The following is a 19919-nucleotide window of genomic DNA, read 5'->3' as shown; positions in this document are numbered from 1 at the left end:
CACCATTTTATAATAACCAAGCGTTATATTCAAAATTGTCATTACAATAAGACTATTCGCATATTTACCCAATTATTACCGCTTATAAAATATAATCACAACATAGAGAAATTCATTTCTGGAGACAAGACCAAATTTGCAGAAAAACGGGCCCCTTCACTAATATAGATGGACGCAAACCTATGTTTGATCATACCAGCCTTTCTCTCCTCTATTTTTCTTACTTTCCTATATCCCTATCATACCTTTTTCTTTGTACTTTATTATTACAGCCATAAATCATGTCGTCTCCCATTTATTCCGCAGCTTGAATATATGTTTTGTGTGTATGATCTAGCTGTATGAATATTGTATCACTTGCTATCATATTGACATTTAAAAATAAATAAAAAAACAAAATAATTGGTGATTGACTGGTCACAATGTCTGACCCTGCTGTATCAGAGTTTGGCACAGATGATATAGGTGGATGTTGGCACTGTCAACCACCATTTGAACTGGCCCAGTTTGGGTTGTCACCATACAGGTATAGCTGGCACATCATAGCCTGTTGCTGGGCAGTGGGGTAGCTTAGTGGTTAAAGTGTCTGCTTGTCACGCTGAAGACCCGGGTTCGATTCCCCATGTGGGTACAAGTGTGAAGCCCATTTCTGGTGTCCCCCCACCATGATATTGCTGGAATATTGTTAAAAGCAGTGTAAAACCTCACTCACTCACTCAGAGGGTGGGTATTGCAGAGAATTTTCATATTGCGATATATTGCGATGTGGAAGCATATATTGCGATATGTATTGCAATATAATTGCAAGGATTATTTTTAACAAAACTACTTATAATCGAATTAATGCTTGATTATAAAGCAAAAACACAACAAAATCACTATGATTGATTAACCTTTTATAAAAACTTTTAATCATGACAAAATAAAAATGTAAGTAACATTTGGCACTAATGAAACAGGGAAAAGAGCAATTAAAAAACGGAAATATCCGAAGATTTCGAATGTTCTGAAGTTTTCGAATGCATGTCAAAATACCGGTTTTCCATCAAGCGTATCGCAATGCGTGCTCGTTTTCATGTCTGAGGCGGTAAATACCGGTACACGGTTATATTGGGCGCAGCCTTAGCACTCACTCACTCACTCAGAGCCTGTTGCAAAAATCAAGATCACTTGCTCATTCGTCAAAACTAACTGTAGTTGACTGAACTGAATAATACCTTGAAGTTTAGTGAAAACTAGGTCAGTTTCCATAAACTATGTTTTGTCACACAAGCAGACGTCACTGGCTATTTAGATGGATTTTTTTTCCCATTTAATGCCATTAACACAAGAGTTGTCTCCCCTTTTCCAAATCCCATGGGTGAAGTGGGCAAACAGGAGCCCCATACAGCCACTAATTAGGCCAGTATCCAATGTCTACTGTGCCACGGCTGGTATTCAGTGTTTCATGAAAAGTTGTTTACATATACTTTACTTTCATAAGAGCGACACCTAATACCTTTTGATCTAGGATGAGTTGGGTAGCCATGTCCGTGTCTATTGATTATTTTAACACACTTTTATTGGAGGTGTACCGGTTGCTTGGTGGCAAAACATACTTGCAGGTATTTCAAAATTGAACATATCTCACAGGCTACAGTGTTCACGAATAGCGTCTGACCCTCTGACAAATCCAGCAGATTAAGCCAGCGGTCAGACAGAAGTCTACAACCCGCCCGCCCCAGTGTCTGACTGTATATTTCACAATGACTCTGACTGAAGTTGTTTTATGTGACATGTGACACTTGTTTGCTGTTTATAAATCTTATGTTTGTTAATAATTTCAATGTCAATCATAAGAAATATTAAATCTGAAATGTGTGTTAAATTTTATTCCATGGGTCCTGTGCATTTTCAATGGGTCAGACGGACATCTGAAACTTACAGGACCCAATGTCCTGTGACTTTGAAACACCATTCGTGAACACTGAGACTACTCTCATGTTGAAATTATTTAATGAGTGGGTAAATTTCTTTTGATATTTCTTCTCGTACTGAGAAACTGAGCTTTCTCACTACATATTGATTTGATGAAAGACATGCTATACAGTACTGTTGTTGTTTTTGGCATGCTAGAATTAGAGTTTTGAATTTTGTGGTCTAGATTTATGGTATTAAATTTATTTCTGCTTTGAACAGGCCTGAAACTTTGATAAAATGATTTGAATTTCGCAACCATTAATAAATCTGCTGTGGAATAAACATATTTCAGTTATTTTTCTGTATCACTGAGTGATTAAATCACTGGCAAGACTTCAATCCTTGATAAAACATTTTGTGACTCTAGTGTTGTAGAGTTGAACAGAAAAAGTTCTATTTGCTGCACAAGTGAAGTATAAGCATAAAACATCCACTTAAAATCTGTTAAAGGGAATACTTGCACTTCATGTTAAGGCTCACGAAAAATACCAGCGTTGCTTTGAAAAGGTGCTTTGGTCAACCACAGGGCATCAAGTTATAGACAGTACTAAGACCCATGTCAGTGACAGTATATACCTTGATGTGTTTTTTGCCTCTGTTTGTATGAACCACATGCTGTATATTAGACTAAGGCTTAGTCTCTGAATATATATAATTTTTGATAGTAACAAACAAGCCCATTTATATTGAAAAGGAGCCCTAGGAGACCAGAGATTCAGACCCCCAAAGTGAGTTAGTTTTCTTGCAGATGTTAACAGACCCTGAACCTGAGGAAATCTAGACCTGCTTTATTTAAGGCTTTAGCATTGCAGATAGGGCTTGGCAGTAGGGAAATTAATGTGGTTCAGCTAGCTGTATATGTGCTATAACTATATTTTTATTTATGCTTAAATATTTCATATTTCAAATGGAAAATTCTATTTTCAAGGATTATAAACACTCAGACAGATCGATATCAGTACTGGTTCAATTCTGATATTTGTAGGGTGGAAGTTAATATAATATGTATCATCTGCTCTGTAGATGATGCATCTGAGTCAGTAACCTCTAAATTGTCTCTTAGTAGGTTTTTCAACAAATTGTAGTGATTTTACCTGTTTGTATAGACAATTACTTGTAGACTACATCTTTAACATTATTTATATTCCAACTCTAGCAGATCAGTTTTGCAGTCTGGTGAAAATAAGAATTCATTTCTAATCCTTATGGCAGAGATACTTTTACTGATAACTTAATATTGTATGCTAGATCTGGCCCCAATTTCTCGAAACAAACTTAAGTTTTTACTAAAATTTCAAACTGAGTTTGACAATTTGAAACAGCAGCTGCATTTTTAAAATAAAAAAGCCCAAACAACTTAAGTATTCTATTCACCAAACTCAAATTGTCTACTATGTTTGAGTTTAATATCAATTTCAGTTGAACATGGGAAATACGTTCTCTCAAATTTGAGTAAAAATTCGAACTTAAGTCAAAACTCAGACTTAAGTTTGTTTCGAGAAATCGGGGCCAGGTGAAATTTTCATTGCCACTTCAGATTTTTGGCTATAAGAACCCAAACATACTTGCTTGAATCTGAAACTGAGGTTTGATGGAAACAACATATACATATAGTCTGTATTATACATGTCTGAGTATATTACTCTTCCAGCTCCAAATTGTTCCTGATTCCAAGGGATATTTTACTTTTCTTAAGCCTTTTGGACAATATCCCCAGGAAAGTGAATATTGTTTAAAGATGCAGTCAGAGATGTTATGATTGTTATCAAGGTAACCTGTAAAAAATCAACCCCTATTTGCAACAAATTTATGAAACATATTGTATATACTCTGTAGCATTTTAAACTTTGCCCAAGGTAAAAACAGAAATACTTACCAGTAATTATGCAATTACATATCTAGAACATTTACCAACAGCATAACTCTCTTATTTGTAGCCCTATTTACAAATAACTTATTACAAGATACAATTCACTTTACACTACTAATTACACAAACGCAAGGTCGTAAAACATAAATATGAATTGCAGTCATTTGACACGAATATATCCAAATAACACTAGATTATTACACAAAGAAATAGATCAATCAGGTTTGAATTTGGACTGCGGAGTTGTTAACCAGTCTCACAATATAGTAATTTCCTCAGGGCAAGGCTTTAAATCACGGAACAATGCAGTATTATTAAACCAGGTGGACTTCATGCCTGCGCTGGTCGGCATTAGAAAGTTAGATGGAAGGTGATATATGGCGGAGATTAGTAGTTGGATATTGAAACAAGATAATAGGTCGCTAGTCCAGGCGTGCGACTCTGTGAGGGATAAAGTTACTCTCGATTTTGCATGTAGTTTTATAGATTTTGTTTTGTAGTTAATAGATTTAGCAGATATGGGGGGATTTGGAGCCCGGCTTATCTGATTATTTAGATTTTGGATTTGCCAGGCTTATTGATATAGATGTATGATTAATATATTATAGTTCTTCTTCATCATCATCATCATCATCATCATCATCATCATCATCATCACTATTATTATATGCTAGAAACAATTAAAAGTGTTTACTCGCTATGTGTACAATCTCTGCCAAGAAGTCTTTATTATACTTCAATGGTTTTGGTTGATACAAACGAATTGGACAATGTCATGATTTTCTCTAGGAAAACATTAGTTTAGGCAACTATCGAAATCCTATTTAATATACCGTTATATTTTAATGCATATTACATCATGAAGGAAGTATATTATATCACGTGTACAGCAACATGCTTGCTACATTCCATATAGTCTGTCTCACAGTCCCTGAACCACGTTAATTTCCCTACTGCCAAGCCCTCTCTGCAGTGCTAAAGCCCTAAATAAAGCAAGTCTAGATTTCCTCAGGTTCTGAATCTCTGGTCCACCTAGGGCTCCTTTTCAATATAAATGGGCTTGATTGTTACTATCAAAGTTATATATATTCAGAGACTAAGCCTTAGTCTACATTCCATATTACAGCTAAGTATCTACTAACAGTAAACTATGTGACCATTATCTCCTCAAATCAAACCCAAGAAAGCAGTTTTATGATCTTGACTGTTGTTGCTTGAGGCAACAGCTGATACTTCATGGCAAGGCCACATGTTACTTTAATGACACTGAGTATTTATCCAATCTTCAGCTCCCCATGTCTTGGCCCAGGTGTTCTGCATAGTTTGTTAGTGAATGGATGCCAAAAACTGTAACAGATGTCTGCTTGAATGATTTTGTCTGTGCGTATGTGTCCTTTCTGCAGTCAGCCAATTGCTGATATAAAGAGATACAACTGAGAATCATGGTCAATAAGTATTAAAGTATTTCCCATTTTACAAAGCTATGGCATTAAGCATCAAACAAGAAGGGAATTAATTTATGATTTGTCATGCTTTGATTACGGCATCATAGGATGTCAATGGAATGTCACAGTGAGTGCCTGCTAGAAATTGTTATAAATATGTAAATTTTTAAATTTTTAACAGTTTACAAAATTTGTAAAAATAACACACTAACACACATATAACAAGTATATAGATGTGGATATTTATGTTTTGTGATGTTACTTATTAAGGTAAGAGTTATATTCATATGAGGTTAAAATATATTTCAAAATGTTAAATATTTAATGATATTTATTTTGGTTTTTGGTTTTTCTGTTAATTTAGTAAATTTAATTTTCTGATTTTCCTAGTAAAATGTCAATTTTGATCATTTGTAGACTAGTGCACAAGCAGGATAAAATCATCACAAACATTTTCTTGTTGCTGTTTGTTTTATTACTTAATGACGTGTAATTTAACAAATTTTGAATAACAGGGAAACAAATTAGAGGGAAATTTATTGGATGATAGGTAATAATGGTTATAAAAAAATTCCTGAAAGTAAAATAGGAATTTACTCTTAGCATTAATTATCAGTAATCATGATGACACTTTTTCATATTATGTTATCCAAATCCATGAGATTTTCTCTGTAATGGACCCCAGTCATTTTGGCCTATTGACCCCGTGGGAAAAGTATGTCTACCCGTAGCTACAAACGTATAATGAGATTTCATTCAATTCACTTCACATCATTCCACTGTAAGAAAAATGCAAGTATAGATTAATATGAGTCTCTATCGATCTCTGCTAAGTATAACATAATTTTTTATGAAGACATTGAATATTTGAATGAAAGCCGAGCCGGTCATGTGATATGTAGTTAAGAAGGCTGGCTATTGTTGAGAGATTTGAACAGGGGACTGTGATCAACTTTCATGTGTCAAGTCTCGTGACTTGGGCAGGTAGACTCGGATCATTGTCGGGGGCGTATTGGGAATTGTATTGGTTTGAATGGATGAGTGTTATGGGCAAAATGTCAGCAGTAACGTGGCGATAATGTTTATCTTTGTGATGGCTGATACACAAAGCTGATGTTTATTGGATAACTAAGCGACATCTGTTATTTATGAGCCGCCATATTTGTTTTGTGCCTTTCTTTTAATATAGCCTTGTGGGTGTCATTGTTGTCTGGTTTTGTTCAAACATGTACGAATTAAACTTATTTGACATTTGCATTGTGAGTGAGCTTGAGATGCCTTGGAATTTATAGCTTTGATTTGTTTTTTACTAATACATTACCATATGAAATTTGCAATGAATCAGACGCTGCAGTCTGTGACTTTAGTCGCAGGTCTGAAGCCTGTGTCTAGTAAATTCTGTTTGGTCAATTAAGACCAGCCGACAACTGTCAACGTGATGACACCAGAACTGGACTAAATTCTAAGTGGATTACCATGAGCAGTGTTAGAAAGTAACCATGGAAGCCAAGTGGTGTGCATGTTAATGTGTAGGGGGTCTTGGAATGAAATGTAGAGAAGTTCTCAGGGACCCCAGACCTTTCTAAATGTTGAAAACTAGTAATAGATGACCAGATGTTGGCTGATCAGGTGACTAAATGTGTCCTTGCATTGTAGAAACATGGATTATTACATTACCTGACGAGGGACTTCCAGATCTTGGTTTGTGTTGCCTTCTCACACACTCACTCACCTTTCATTTTACTATATCTCACTCACTCCTCACTCACTCACTCACTCACTCACTCACTCACTCACTCACTCACTCACTCACTCACTCACTCACTCACTCACTCCTCACTCACTCACTCACCTTTCATTTTACTATATCTCACTCACTCACTCACTCACTCACTCACTCACTCACTCACTCACTCACTCACTCACACACTCACCCACTCACCCACTCACCCACTCACCCACTTTTCAACTAAATCACAATTATATCACAGTCCAATTGATCACCTCTTATTTAGATACCTGATCCTGCAGTCAACTCATAAACAGGTGACAGATGTTCGACTTGTACAATTCATTATTTTAATACGATAACCATGTACAAATAGAAATACAATAGAAATATTGAAAGCAGCCTGTAAACGCTTAGTGGACAATCACACAGCGTCAAAGATAACACACGCTGTGAAGCGTTGCCCAACGCTGTTAGTTCCAATGGCGAGACTGACCTGTTCAACCACCACAATACGAGCTCCACACAGCCTCCTTAGAAACCACTCACTGTCACTCACTGAGAACTGTTCCAGGCTGTTTTTTCTCCGCTTGTTTAGTATTTGGATCAGACATAAGCAGAAAGGAGGACTTTGTCAAGGGATTCGCTTAACGCACTTCAGGTGCGACAATACTCTTGTGGGTTGGAAAGGTAACGGCTGTCTGATAAGCTTATTGGTGTAGAATGTACACGTGAAACCCACTAGGAGAATCACAATACATGTCTTAGAGATTGAGATGAGGCCTGAATATTCAGGCTAGCTTTTGGATGTTATAAGTGGAAGTGTTTCGGGTCTATGGGAATGTGTCTAAAGAGGATTTGACGTTGGTTTTGTGGATGGCATGAATCAAGGTTAGTTGGGCTTGTCTATTTGTTGGATCAGAATACATTGAATGAATGACAATGAATGAATAATTTCTTTAGTACCGGTAGATGCTTAACAGTAATCACTGTTGTAATGTTCAGATACAAGATATGATTTATTGATGTACACTACTTCCTTTATCAATATTTGACAATATTTGACAGTGTTTTAAATGAAGAAATGATGTTGAGAGACCTCAGCATGGCTAACATTTTAAATGATATAACAGAGAAAATTATCAGTGTCATTGAGATATGCTTAATTTCAAACACTGTTTTAGAAGAAAAAACCCGTTCATTTTATAATTATAGTATTTCTTTCATAATATTCATTAGGGCTGCAACGAATACACTATGTGGCTTAATATGATACGTTATCATGAATATTGGAGTAAATCTAATACGAATAATTATTCACAAATACAATATTGTAGTTAAGTGATTGATGTACAATATGGCACTTGCGCATGTTGACAGTGTTAATTTGTCACAGTAATAACCAGTGATCTCATGACACTCAAATTTGGTATGTAATAGTTATAGTCGACAGTACCATGTGTGTGGCCTTGGCAAACTAACATGACTTAGCTACTGCAAGGCTAGTACATTTTCCATTCTTGCATATCTCACTTTCCAAAAGTACACAAGGGTTCAAGTAAAACATGCTCCCTTAAAAAATCGTTCTGGTGACCACGAAAAACGAATTGAATTCATGAAGGGCTACGGTTCGATTCACCGAATATGCGAGTGAATCCTTACAGCCTTAATATTCATTCATTTTAGTTCCAACAGTGCAATGCTAGGGACCTGACATTTCTTCATGAGTCGCGAGGGTCAGAGGCTTTGGATGCATTAATGTACTGATGGTTATCATATTTTGGATGACACTCTTTGTATATCTTCTTCATGACCCCTGTTAAAAAGACAAAAGGATCAAGCATTGAATGTGTATAATTTTCTCAATTGTAAAGTTTTAACATGGCCCTCACTAAAGATGTTTATTGCTTTTTGTGACGTGCCTCTAGAGGTAGTCATAGTTTACAGCTTCCCTCCCGTGATTCCTTTTGATCCTATTATATGTGACTGTTCTCCTATAGCAGTAGAACTTTGAAACTCATAGTCCAGTGAAGGTGTCAGTTACTTGGTAATACAAAACCTAAACATTTTATTAGGGATGTCACGATACGTCGATGCATCGATACTTTTCTAAGACGAAACAATTATCGATACATTCAAAACTGTATCGATATTTAGGTTTTGAAAGTATTGGTTTACATTTTTCAATTTTATAAAATGTTTTTTGATGTTATGAGAGTTATAAATGATTCTTTTTCATGCACAAAGATGGGAAATTAGAACTTTTTAATCTCTGCAAATAAAAAATGTTGATCTTTTAATGGACAATTATATAATATGAAATGTTTATGTTCAAAATGTAACTAAATTTATGCAATAATGCCGTGGAAATAGGTATCATGATACGTATTGAATCGTGTCATTGGTGACAATTTCGAATCCCTAAAAATAAGTTTTAAGGAAGACATAAGTAAGACAAAATTAAGTAACATCTGCTTCTTCAAGTTCATGTATTATGACTAAAATGTACAGAAAATTGATAGCAAAATACAAATCTGGATACTGGATATAAGCTTATGTCATAGCATAGAACGTTACAACGTGATGTCTTTTAGACACCATCACATTAATAGGCTGAGCCATAAGTATGCAAATTAGATAAACAGAACTGGGACATTTTAATGCTAAATATCAGTGAAATAATACCAGAGATGTAATCAAATGACACAGAATTGTTGTTACCATTATTTAAGGTTCAGTTATTCTGCAAACTTTGTTCAAGTAGGGTTTTATTAGATAATCACAGGAACTTTTTTCACAGTGAAGGCATATGCCAAAGAGGAGTTAACGGGTCATTTGTTTTGGTTCACATTGCAATGGAAATATGTATCACTACACATGCATTATATACTGGTTTCAATAAGTTTCTGATGTTAATTTTGATACATTTAAAAGGGAAACATTCATGTGAAAATGATAAGTAAAAATAATCACTTGTGTGTTTTAAATATGGAAAATATCAACCTTGCCAAAGGCTTGGCAAATAATGATTAAGTAAGACTTGGTTGATATTTACCATGTAAAAAAAATGATTGATCTTTTATAATAGTACACATCTTACAAATGCCTATTCATCTTATCAACATAGTGGGTGCCTCTGCAGTATCGTTCAATTGACACGTGACATCCAGTCTACAAGGTCACCATTGTAGCAAAGAAAATTAAATTAATTTATGAAGTATCTGAAGATGTCATTTATCTAAGACATGAGTCTTTATTGAAATGTTTGGGGTGACTGGGTGTATTGTAGACAGTGGAATGGAAACTATTGATCGTCAGGGCTGTCTGGACATGGTGAACTAATATAGAGATCGTCAGTTTCACCTGCTAGTATTCCCAGCCTGGCGTCAATGCCTCTAACAGCTTGGAGCAGACTTCAGGACACAGGTAACATGTCTTATCATCCTATGTCTGACTACGGAGAATTACTTGAACTATATTTCCTCTATTACATACTCGACATCTGTTTCCTGCAAGCTGTTGACCCATCATTTATTTTTCAATCAGTGATTTACCTTGAGTCCTGTTTTTTAGGGTCCCTGGAACTATTCATACTCTTAATTTTCAGGGGTACGGACTACAAAATGGGGGTCCCAGACATTTAAATATTATTATCAATACTGTTATTGTATAGTGTATCATGATCATCACGTTAATTGTAACAGTAATTGAATTGCAAATGATACCATAACCCAGCTAGTAGCAAACTCTTTGATAACTTATTGTTACTTGATTGGAATTTTCACAAAAAGTATTTGGACTTTTTCTGCGTCCCTGTGGATGCGCTAATAAATTTTGTTGCGTCCATAGTCAATTTTTATGCGTGTTAGATGCAGGAATTCGCATCCCGTAAATCCCTGTTTTATTGTTGGTGTAGCAGGATGTGGAGTCATCCCATAGATAACATCCTTACCATGTAAGCTTGCAGAAAGGGTTAACCTCTTTGGTCAAGTGTACAAGGGGTCCAACTTCGCATAAGAAGGTCTGTATTTCAAATTCTAAGCAAGGGATTCTGCTCGGAAATTGTATGGCCGCTACATTGGCAAAGTTGCGTTACTGACAACCTTATAAATTAACAATTCAAAGGTTACAGTTTGCAGGAAACGGTCATTATTAATCCTTGACATATCATGGTATTTGATTAATAGAGGTCAAGCTTCTAACCGTTTTGCATCAGTTCGAGGCATGCATGTATTGAAGACTTTTTGTTTGATCCTGTTTACAGAGGAAAGACAGTAGATCTGAAATATCTATATATATAATCTTTTTGAGTGGCATTTTAAAATTTGGTGAGTAACAATATGGGCAAAATACTTTATAGGTGACAACTTTCCTTATTGTGTTATTAGGCTATGTTTAGGTACAGAGATGTCACATCTCGCTCTTGCTTGACAATGGTATCAGAATCTATACCGAAATATCGCATCACAACAGAATAGAGAAGTTGTCATCCATGAATCTTGCCTTCATTGTTATGAGTCACAGTATTCAAAATTGAACATGGAGGTGACCGATTTGTTCATTTTCAGGACGTTGACTGATTGTAATACAAAATGGCTTGGAGATTTATTTAAAGTTTTTGTAAAGGTAGAGAATAAAATCGTAAAAAATTACAAAACTCATGATGTATGACATTTACCTTTATTGAAACCATTCCTTGTCATATGTCTAAAGGTTAACCTAAAGATTGAGCGGGTTGAACACGCTATTTCTTTAACACAGTAGCCTTTGATAGCGAGTGATAAAAATATGTTACATGGAAGTGAACTCATTGAAAAAGAGATTTAAGAATTTTGCAGATGAAAATACATTTGGTCATATGCACAGAATTCCAGCACTATGTGAAACCCTTCGCTGATATCAGCTGCCACCTGCAATGCAGTACAAACCAGATTTTCATCTAAAAAGTAGCCAAGGGAATGTTTTCTTACTTTTGATGTGAAGCAATTTTTCTGATAGTGTAAGACAGCAAGAAATATGAGCATTCATTATTAAAGGAGAATACAAACGAAAACAAAACTTTTGATATATTGTAAAGCATATTCTAAAAGTCACCTTCCGTGATTAAAATTGAACAAAAAGTTTGTAAAAAACCCACAAAAAGCGAAATATAAACACACAAATGAGCAGAGGGGGTATCATCGTGACATGGCGTCATATGTGCCTATCAATGGCTTCCTCAATTTTACCTCACACTTAACATGGATTCTGAAGCAGTAAAAGATGTTCCTGATATCATTTCTGAAATGGATGTTAGACCGTATCAATACGATCTGATTTTACATCTTGCAAGACAATCTTCCAGTGAAGATGAAGAAGAATCAAGCGAAACAGAGGCACCGCTTGAGGTCAAAATATATTTAAAAATAGACCATATCATTTAACAAGAATACTATTTGTCAGCAAAATGTGATACAGTTCCGACAAGCAAATCCACCCCTATAAATATATCACCAGTCCCTAAATTTAAAAAAACAAATCTGATTGCAGTTCCTTTTGTATCAAATGGGTGACTGTAGAGTGTCTGGGATTTAAAAACAAAATAATTATGCTTCAGACGGGGGAAAATAGAAATTATCTGCTACAAAATTACACTGGAATTATTTTGTTGAAAAAAATTAGGATCCTAGTTCTCATTAATAACATATCAAGTCTCCATACAAGATCCCAGCCTGGTCGAGCAGAGATAATATTCACGACGCAGATAAGTTATTCCCCGAAAACTGGTGAATTATAAAATACTAGTTAGGACAATGTATGTTTCCCCAGTGTTTGGTTATGGAAATAGTTATGGTACTCGGTCATAGCCTTAGAATGACATCTTGTCAGCCAATGAGAATACAGAACAACTTTCACGGCACACACTACTGACAAATAGCGAGTATGATGCCAACGTGCGTAATTGGACAAAATGGAAAACAATGAAAGCAACAAGACTTCATGATTTGCCGTTGTATTCGGCAATGTTTCAGGTAGACTGTAGCATTTAGGGCTCCAAACCGAAAAGAACGTTATAGCTAAACATTTTCAAGCTCATGTGAAATCTCTTACTGATTTTGATAATATATATCTCATGGATACTAGCCGAACTGCCCCAGCTACAAAATGCCCCAGCAAATTTGGTAATTCATTCTAGTTTGGTCAAATTTATTTAAAATGATTAAATATATGCCGTAAATGCATAGTTTTTGTCCACTTTGATACTATGTTCTTCATATAAAAGTTATTAAGAAGTAATATTTCTGATAAATGTTTCATTAGTAAACTCATAACTATGTATATACTTTTATATGAAGAACATAATATAAAAGTTGACAAAACTATGCATTTATGGCCTATACTTAATCATTTTAAATAAATTGGGGCATTTTGACTACCCCCTGGGCAATTTGACCAAATTTGCTGGGGCAATTTGTAGCGGGGGCAATTCAACTGGCAACCGGACTTGATTTAATTTATGTTAAAAATACCACTGACAGTAAGTTGTAACAGGGAATGATGGAGTTTAAATGAATCTCGTGGGTACTTCTTCCTTCGAATCAGCCTAGCTTTGGGATTTTCATACCCCATGTGTGCATATCTCTTTCATATGCGTCCGACTGTGAATGATTGGAGCATTTCTCCTACCTAAATCTGTCTCTTTATTTGGACAAAGGAAGAAATTGTGGCTCTTTCCATTGTTCCGTGCATCCCCAGGCAACAAAATACACCATCGTACCATTTACAAAAACGATAGAAACAACACGATTTGTATTACTGTAGCGCTTGTTCTTTGGCAATATGGCTGATGCTAGTCACATATGACGTCACGAGCGGAAAGGTCACGTGAGTTCCAGCGGAATATGCATAATGGCCGAAGCTCAGATAACAGAAACTGTTTTCGCGATAAAAACATAATAAACCATATTTTTAAAATAAAAATTGGGGTACATGTTTCTGATGACTTTATCTTTCACCCAGCAAATTATTGCAATTGTCTAGTATTCTCCTTTAATCAATGTATTTTGATGAATTTTGATGTTACCATATGATTCAAATAAATAACTATCTTTTCATTTTTGTGAGGCAATGACAGTAGATAAACATGGTTCAGATCAAGGAAGATTAATGAGATTTCATTTTAAGGTTGTGAAAGATTTAGCTTTTGATAAATATCATAAATTAGACAAACATTAAAATCTCAGCAAGAGTATGGTTGTCATGATGTTGAATGCTTGATAGCAGATAGCCTTTAGTTCATAGATTTGATGGCTGACAGACAGTCGTGTGATAAACACAGATAATAATCAAGTTTACAGCCCCTGTCTGTGGCACTGTCTCCCAGTCAGATCTATGTCCTGTGTACAAACAGTGGGCTTAAGGTAGCAGCAGTGTCCCTTGATGTGGGATCAGCTGGTCAGTGAGTGGACTCTCCACTGTGACCAACACTAGCAATAGACGGCGTGTGGATACCATCCGTCATGGTATGTGTCTGTCTTCTGTAACAAGGGTACTCGATGACTGAAGTAGGCTCTCTCATTGGTTTATGCTGTTTGGGATTAGATAGTTGTACGGCTTACCGGTTTACTAGCTGATATCTGATTTCTTTTGTGTAAGAAGATTAGGGTCAGTGAGTGATCGATTGAGCAGTGATTGTGTGGGAGACGTATGGCATTTATTTCAATGATTTTTTGGTGGGATATTTTTTTATATCACAACTTGCTTCGACAAGTTATAGGACATTTTGGATGACAATCAATGGCCAGGGAAAGGACGTTTTCTGAAACAGTAAGTGAATGCAGTTATTTTGCAGAGTTAGTTCTATTCTGTCTGTATCTTGGTAGTCGGTAAATAGGCTAACCAGTGGTTGATAGTTTGAGCATAAGCCAACAGGGAAGTGGAAGGAAAACAGTTTGATATGCTGTGTAGCCAGTTGTGTCCCTTAGCTCCCAGGATCCGCTTGTTGCGGCTTGATATCACGATATCTTCTTGATATGGTTTAGTACGTGTACTGCTAAATGAACATAATGTTTCAAGAGTTTCACTTTCTTGGCCCATTTAGAAACCTGAGAATTTCAGATCTTGACTTGATCAGGTCACATCTGAACTGGTCATCATTTAAGAATATGGTTTCTTTTTCTTCTCTTTTGGGAAAACACATCTCCCTTTTCTCCAAATGCTAAGCATGCAAGCACTTTTATCATACAGAGGATCAGTGGAAAATAAGAAGCTTAACTTGCATGGCAGTTATGCCCTATTAGAGACAGTATCCTAGTCAGATCTGTGATAGGGATCATGGTGTCGTGCGGCAGTTCACTGCAGAGGAAGTGTGTGCTTTGTTCTGCTAGATGGGCAGCTATTGTCGTCACATGATCTACATGGAACCAGTCATGTAAGTCTACACCTGGGTGAAGTGTGCATGCAGTTTTGGGACTGACCTGTCGCCATGGGTGATAAGACTGGGTGACAGTGTCGGTATCTGTAGGTCTTGTCCAGACATCTTGGACAAGATATTCTGGGGTTTGGTCTTCTTTTCATTATGGGAAAAATGTGATGTGTTTTTCAGTAATTATAATAAATGTGACTCTACCTTGTAATCTTATGTCAGGTATCTGAAATTGATATCACATTTATTGACAATGGTGAATTATGATTGTTAGAGTCTAGTTCACAATGTTCGCCTCAAGTCTGAAGCATGGGTACAATTTCTATAGTCCAACGATGAGAATATTATCTACTGGTAGACTAACATCTTGTCTTTGATATTAACATTTTTTACAGTAAAAAGAACAGTTCCTAAATTATAGTAATAAAATATGATCAAAAGGAGCCCAGAGATGTTGATTCAGTCTAGAAACTGTGGAAATCTAGACTTGCCACATATTCTAGATTTGCATTGGCTTTCTCGGATGTATTTGTTTCAGGGTCTGTATGACAGACTAATCTACTGGTTACAGTTCCCAAAGAAGATTTCAGGCTGACAAACTCTAAGGCACACAATGGATTTCTATGTTTAACAGTGTTCTTGGTGTCTGCCTGACAGTCCATTGACTGATATTTTTTATCCTTCTGCCCTATTTGTGATGCAAAAGAACTGAATGAAGAACTTCTATATTTTATTTGGGTATCTACCATCTCACAGGGGCTTCATGTCAGTTTTAAGTAAGAGTTATTTGTGTCGAAATTATGTATTTTCAGAGACTGGGTGTTGGTCAAACAAGAAGTTTATCGTATGAAATGCAGCTTTACAAATTTGGAAGGAAATGTTTTTGCCATAAATGTTTTTGTATCACTGGATTTCTGGTATATGTTTTCGAACATCATATGGGGGGCATTGTTTACTCTCACTGTGATAAGTTAGGTTGCATCACAGGGACATTTTAAATACTTAGATAATGGCTTGTGTTTAAGGTAAAGTTGTCTTTATTAAACTAATGATATATTTTACAATTTTTGCGATAATCCAGAAAACAATAGATGTCCTTAAGCGTCTGAAAAGCCATAACTCAAGAATAATTCTGTGTATTTGTCTTCAACGAAGAGGAGTGATTTTGATCGTGGCACGCAACACGCAGGTATCATTTTTCCCAAGTGTTTTGACATGGTCATACACTTGTGACTAGTTGCACTCTTTAATCACTACATTGATGTAGTTAGTGGGAAAAATAGTTTCTCATTGCATGGACTTTGCAGAAATCAAAACACATGAAACATAAGTTATATTTTGGTCGCATCATGCAAAGCAATCATTTAGAGTACATGGCAATGGTGTTTCAGCTAAATGTAATCTGCCTTGATTAGTGTATTAGTTTTACCAAACACTTGGTCTCCAATGACCATGACTGAACGTCAGGTTTCAAATCTGTGGTCATATATGCAGCCATCTTTGAAATGCCCAGCTTAATGTGGTCTGAATTTGTTCATAGATAATGTTTGTGGAAATTGTAAATACATGAAAAAAAGATTCTTCAAAATTATCAAGGATGTTACCATGGTAACTGCATTGAAAAATTGTATCTAGTACCCTGACTATGTTGATTGCAGTTTTAGTAATTTGTCTTTCTTCAAAACTCACATTAATATATATAATAATATCTAATACATTTGTAGAGTGCCTAATATCCACCTCAAAGATGCTCAGCGGCGCTAAGGACAAATTGTGTGCAAAGCTCAGATATTATTACCCTCGTTAACCCAAGCTGCCTCACTCACCGTGAGGCACTAGAAGGTTAACAGTCAATGACCATCTTATACCACCGGGTACCCATTCAATGCTGGGTGAACAGAGGCAATTTTGATCAAACTCACTTGCCAAAGGTTAGACCACATATGCCACAGTTGCTTTGATGTGGAACAAGACTGAAGTCCAAGAAACTCTGTTCTATGTACTGTATTCCCATCCTAGGTGAACCTGTTCAGCCCAGACACACCCACAATGGGATTTCTACAGAAATTATCATAAATATTTACAGTACTGCACTAGAACTGGATTGTCATCACGAAACTCCATATTTATCAAGATCAGAGTTGTAAGCCTAAATAAATCAGGATTAAGATATCTGAAATGATCATTTTTAGGTCAGCCTTCCTTACTGAGGTGTGCCTGATGACTGTTTGCGTCTAAGGATTAAGCAGTTGAGATTAAAACTGGGACTGTTGTAATCCATGGCTTAGTAGTCTACCCAGGCAGATTAATTCTGATTGGGAATTTACCCCTGCCTGGAAATTAGGAGGTCAAGGAGAAAAGATGATCGATTCAACACCTGACTGAGTAGTCACAACTATCAAAATTGGGATTCTTTACATGCCAAATGTATACCTTTATATATTGTTTCTATAAGAAGGTAGTCAGTGGCTACTTGTGGATTATGATTTTAATGCTGTGACTAACAATAGCCTGTGTTAAATCATGAGTTAGGGTTATCAGCGACATTAGCATTAGTACCGATCAGGTTATAGTGAGTGAGTGAGTTTACTTTTATGCCGCACTCAGCAATATTCCAGCTATATGGCGGCGGTCTGTAAATAATCGAGTCTGGACCAGACAATCCAGTGATCAACAGCATGAGCATTGATCTGCGCAATTAGGAACCAATGACGTGTCAACCAAAAAACCCCATTTCCATAGATAATGTAGAGAATAACATAAATGTAACTTAGGGTTATATATTATCTAATCAAGTGAATTAGGTTTGTAAGTACAGAGCCTTGAGTAATTAATATGTAATTCATCATAGTTTGTAGTTTATTCTCCAAATATTTAACCCATCTGTACAGCGGAGGTATTGTGACTGATAACAGTGGTTTATGAGCTTGTGTTATGGCACTAGTGTGGACACAATAAATACTTGTCAGCCACTCCAAGGAAGTTTTTATTGTACTGGATTGTGCTGGTTGTTCTCTTGCTTTATCTAGGATTGTACTGTCGTGTATTATACTTTCCTTACAACATATCACAATATCTCACTCTCGATTGATTTATGAGGAGGTCAAGTGTACGTCCAAGTTTGCAGTTCCTGGTATGACATTGAAATAAGTGTTTGATTGTTGAAGTAGGTATGCTGAGGTACAGAATTGAATGGTACTGTGGAAAAGACTAACTCCTCCAATGTATGTTTATACATTCTGTAATGTATGTTTTCTTTCTCTTATGTTTTTTAAAACTTAAATGTTGATGAATTAGTGATGATTTTATTAAATACTGGCTTTATAATTGACTTCAAAATCAGTTGTAATGAGCTGAAGATGGAACATGTACACGAGATGGTCTTTCGTCTCCTATAAGCAAGACCGATACAGTAGGGTATATGAAGCTCTCGACCCTGATTGATTCAATCACCATGACAAGCTTACTCAATTCCGACCTAAGCAACTCTGCTTAAAGCGTCCATTAAAATCACCCAAGTGTGAGGACTTGTAATAAAGAAACTGCTCATTCTTATCAGTTTTGATTTGTTACATATCCATATTCTATTTACCTATCATACATCATGTCAATATTTGCTTGTAACAATATACATAGTTGTTTGCCCAACCATGACGTGTGGATTGTGTAATTTGAAATGATAGTCTTTTACTTTAGAATCAACGATGGGTCAGAAAATCGGAAAATATTAACAGTTTCCAATCTTGTCTCAAAACCATCCTCTTCAAATGAGCATTCGACTAAGCACACATGAGCAGGACTCTGGATATGTAGTGCTATACAAATGTCTAATTTGATTTGATTTGATTTGATCTACAAATATCCTCCATTTGCAGATACACACCAGTACCTATGACAGTAACATTTGACAGTAAACTGAGACTTCAATCATAAAAGCATAGTTACAACTTCCTATTTTTGTTACAGATGTAAGAATACTCAAGATGTGAAGGTGTCCATGGGTGGAGACTGGCAGCCATGTTTGAGGACTTTTTGGATGAGAGTCCGGATCCTAGCACAGTTCCGGGACACAGGGAAGGAACTGAAGATCCGGAAACCCATCTGTCCATACATTTGTGCAACTCCAGTTGACTTTGAGGATGAACTAAATTTCTTAGCTGAGAAGATCTACCCTCGTATTGTAGAGTTCTCATTAAAAAGAGGTGCCTATTTTAGCCCTGTTGATATTCGCTGGAAGCCTGATGATAACATCATCCAAAACGGGCAGCTTCTGCGCCTCCTCCTTGACTACATCCACAAATGCATGCCATTCCTTATCTGTCTGTTAGGCGAGTGTTACGGCCCGTATCGCCCAGACAGTTCGGCAACACTCCCAAAATGTTTCTCTGGCATCACGGAATCTTCTCCACCTCTGGACAGGAACTACATGGTGGCAGCGTCTGCAGGATACGAGTGGGTTCTGGAGGAGTCTCACCAGAACTGCAGCCTAACGGAACTGGAGATCATCCAGGC

The 19919-nt window shown here is 36.3% G+C and overlaps 1 protein-coding gene across 1 annotated transcript in view; it reads left to right on the top strand.

The window, feature by feature from the left end:
- Window positions 1-19919, top strand: part of LOC124290640 (tetratricopeptide repeat protein 41-like) — a 61709-nt gene that overhangs the window by 4574 nt on the left and 37216 nt on the right. Inside the window, 1 exon segment of the mRNA XM_046727418.1 lies at window positions 19374-19918. Coding sequence (XP_046583374.1) covers window positions 19444-19918 — 475 coding nt within the window. The 5' untranslated portion in view covers window positions 19374-19443.

Source organism: Haliotis rubra, unplaced genomic scaffold, assembly GCF_003918875.1.
Source record: "Haliotis rubra isolate DU_JTF1 unplaced genomic scaffold, ASM391887v1 Scf1126, whole genome shotgun sequence".
Lineage (NCBI taxonomy): Eukaryota > Metazoa > Mollusca > Gastropoda > Lepetellida > Haliotidae > Haliotis > Haliotis rubra.
The sequence above is the reverse complement of the archived record's forward strand: the minus strand, read 5'-3'. Positions and strand labels throughout refer to the sequence as shown.